The following is a 1,770-nucleotide window of genomic DNA, read 5'->3' as shown; positions in this document are numbered from 1 at the left end:
AAATTGAAGTGTCTGCTGAACCAAGAAAAATCTAATTTAATTTAATGTTCCTTGTAAGATTTCTATTAATTTGCTGTCTGCAACGCAACAAATGGAAAAAAAGAAAAAAAAAAAACAAGTTTTTTCCAAGTATCTTGGAAACAGATGAAGATTTTAAAGTCGCTTCTTAATAATGCTTAGCAAGAAAAAACATTTCCATGTTCGGCATTAAATTAACACAAATAAAAAGATTTTTAAATATACATATATACTTGATACTGGTGTATCTAAATGAGAATGGCCCCGCCTGTTTCATAACCTTGAAGTTGATGCTCTATGAGTTGTAGACTAGAATATGTACTCATATATATTTTGTATTTCGAGCTCTGCTCAAATAACAACTTCAACTTTTATTCTGACAAAAGAATCAATCAACATGCCCAAAGTAAAGGTTCGAATTGTTTGTGTTTTTCATAGTATTTTTTTTTTTTTTTTTTTTTTTTTTTCTAGTGCGGCTGTCGTCTTCTCAGTAAAACTGGTTTTTATGCTAATTGATCCAACCACAGATCCACCCATTGTCAATAGTCAATAGGAGCAGTGTGAAGTCTGTAAAGTCTGAACACTTCCGCACTGAGCAAAACATGATTCTGTTCACAAAGATTTCGAAATATATTCTAATAAAACTATCAGAATTGATTATCAATTAATAGATAGACAGTTGATAGACGTGCTTAACTTAGATACCTTATTTACCTACACACATGCGAGTATGTACATTTGAGTAGATATCAATACACTTAGTATCGAGAGGCGGGCAAGTAATAGGAATCAACAGTGCTAGAGATGGTGCTGGGCGTGGGGGTCTGATAGGTGTAGCCAGGGCTAGTGGATGTCGGCGTGGGTGCCGTGGGGCGTGGGGTCGTCCGATAGGTGTAGCCATCGGTAGATCCCGTCGAAGACTCCACGAGGTACTCGGTGGTGCTCTTCGTGGGCGTCACTGGCGTTGACGTTGTAATTGGCTTGACGGGATGTACTGTAGGCTTCGGCGTTTCAAGGTCGCCGTCTGTTGTTGTGGTGTACACAGATTGAGTGCTGGAACTAACTTCCGGTATAAAATCTGTGTTTACCTCTGATGTGGACGTGGTCACTGGCCTCTCTGTGGTCGTTGTAGAGCCTGATGTAAATGAGATCTCCTTCCGGATGCCAAAGCCACCAAAGGATGACTTCGCCTGAAGGAAACTATTCAGCAATTGTATCTTCTGCGAAATCAAATTGGAGATCAGCTGGTTGTTGACGGGCGCCACCGTTGCCGTCGAACGAACCGTACCACTGGAAAAGCCTACAAATAATATTGTATTAACCATTTCTCCTCTCCCTCTCTCATAGCATTCCTTCACACAAATTTACCACCAATCGGAGCAAAAACTTTTACGAAAATCGGCTTAGCCTCCGCCACGATGACCACGCTACACAAGAGCAGCGCCCAAATCGGAATTGTTCTCAGCATTTTGATTTTGACAGCGTCCGCGTTATAACTAACCGGCCGCCGCGTGTAGCCGTTCAGTTTTATACCCCCGGGCAGTCAGTTTTTGTTCGGGTCTTTGTTAGCTTATGATCAATGTGTGATTTGCTTTAGACACTTTGTGTCTAGCGCTCAAGTGGCTGACAAATAAAATGCGAATTTTGATCAGGCCATGAATGACGGCTCTGTTCAGTGGGTAGATTCACGCAGTCATCTTTTTCGAGCAAACTAATATTTTTAGTAGGTTTTTCTATCCACACATATAACAT

The 1,770-nt window shown here is 40.7% G+C and overlaps 1 protein-coding gene across 2 annotated transcripts; it reads right to left on the bottom strand.

Moving 5' to 3' along the window:
* Nucleotides 1-624: 624 nt before the first annotated feature.
* Nucleotides 625-1,530, bottom strand: LOC6573101 (cell wall protein SED1). 2 transcript variants are annotated; one of them, XM_015166754.3, is made up of 3 exons: nucleotides 1,387-1,530; nucleotides 1,107-1,318; nucleotides 950-1,042 (listed from the first exon to the last, which is right to left on the bottom strand). In XM_015166754.3, exons 1-3 carry the CDS (start codon nucleotides 1,484-1,486, stop codon nucleotides 974-976), a joined length of 381 nt encoding a protein of 126 aa, XP_015022240.1. In that variant the 5' UTR covers nucleotides 1,487-1,530; the 3' UTR covers nucleotides 950-973. The 2 variants fall into 2 exon arrangements, with proteins under 2 accessions (XP_001999192.1, XP_015022240.1); XM_001999156.4 differs by having other exon boundaries at nucleotides 625-1,318; nucleotides 1,387-1,529.
* Between the last annotated feature and the right edge of the window lie 240 nt (nucleotides 1,531-1,770).

Source organism: Drosophila mojavensis, unplaced genomic scaffold (genome assembly GCF_018153725.1).
Source record: "Drosophila mojavensis isolate 15081-1352.22 unplaced genomic scaffold, ASM1815372v1 contig_16, whole genome shotgun sequence".
NCBI classification, from domain to species: Eukaryota; Metazoa; Arthropoda; class Insecta; order Diptera; family Drosophilidae; genus Drosophila; species Drosophila mojavensis.
Note: the sequence above shows the minus strand (reverse complement) of the source record. Positions and strands in the feature narration are given on the sequence as shown.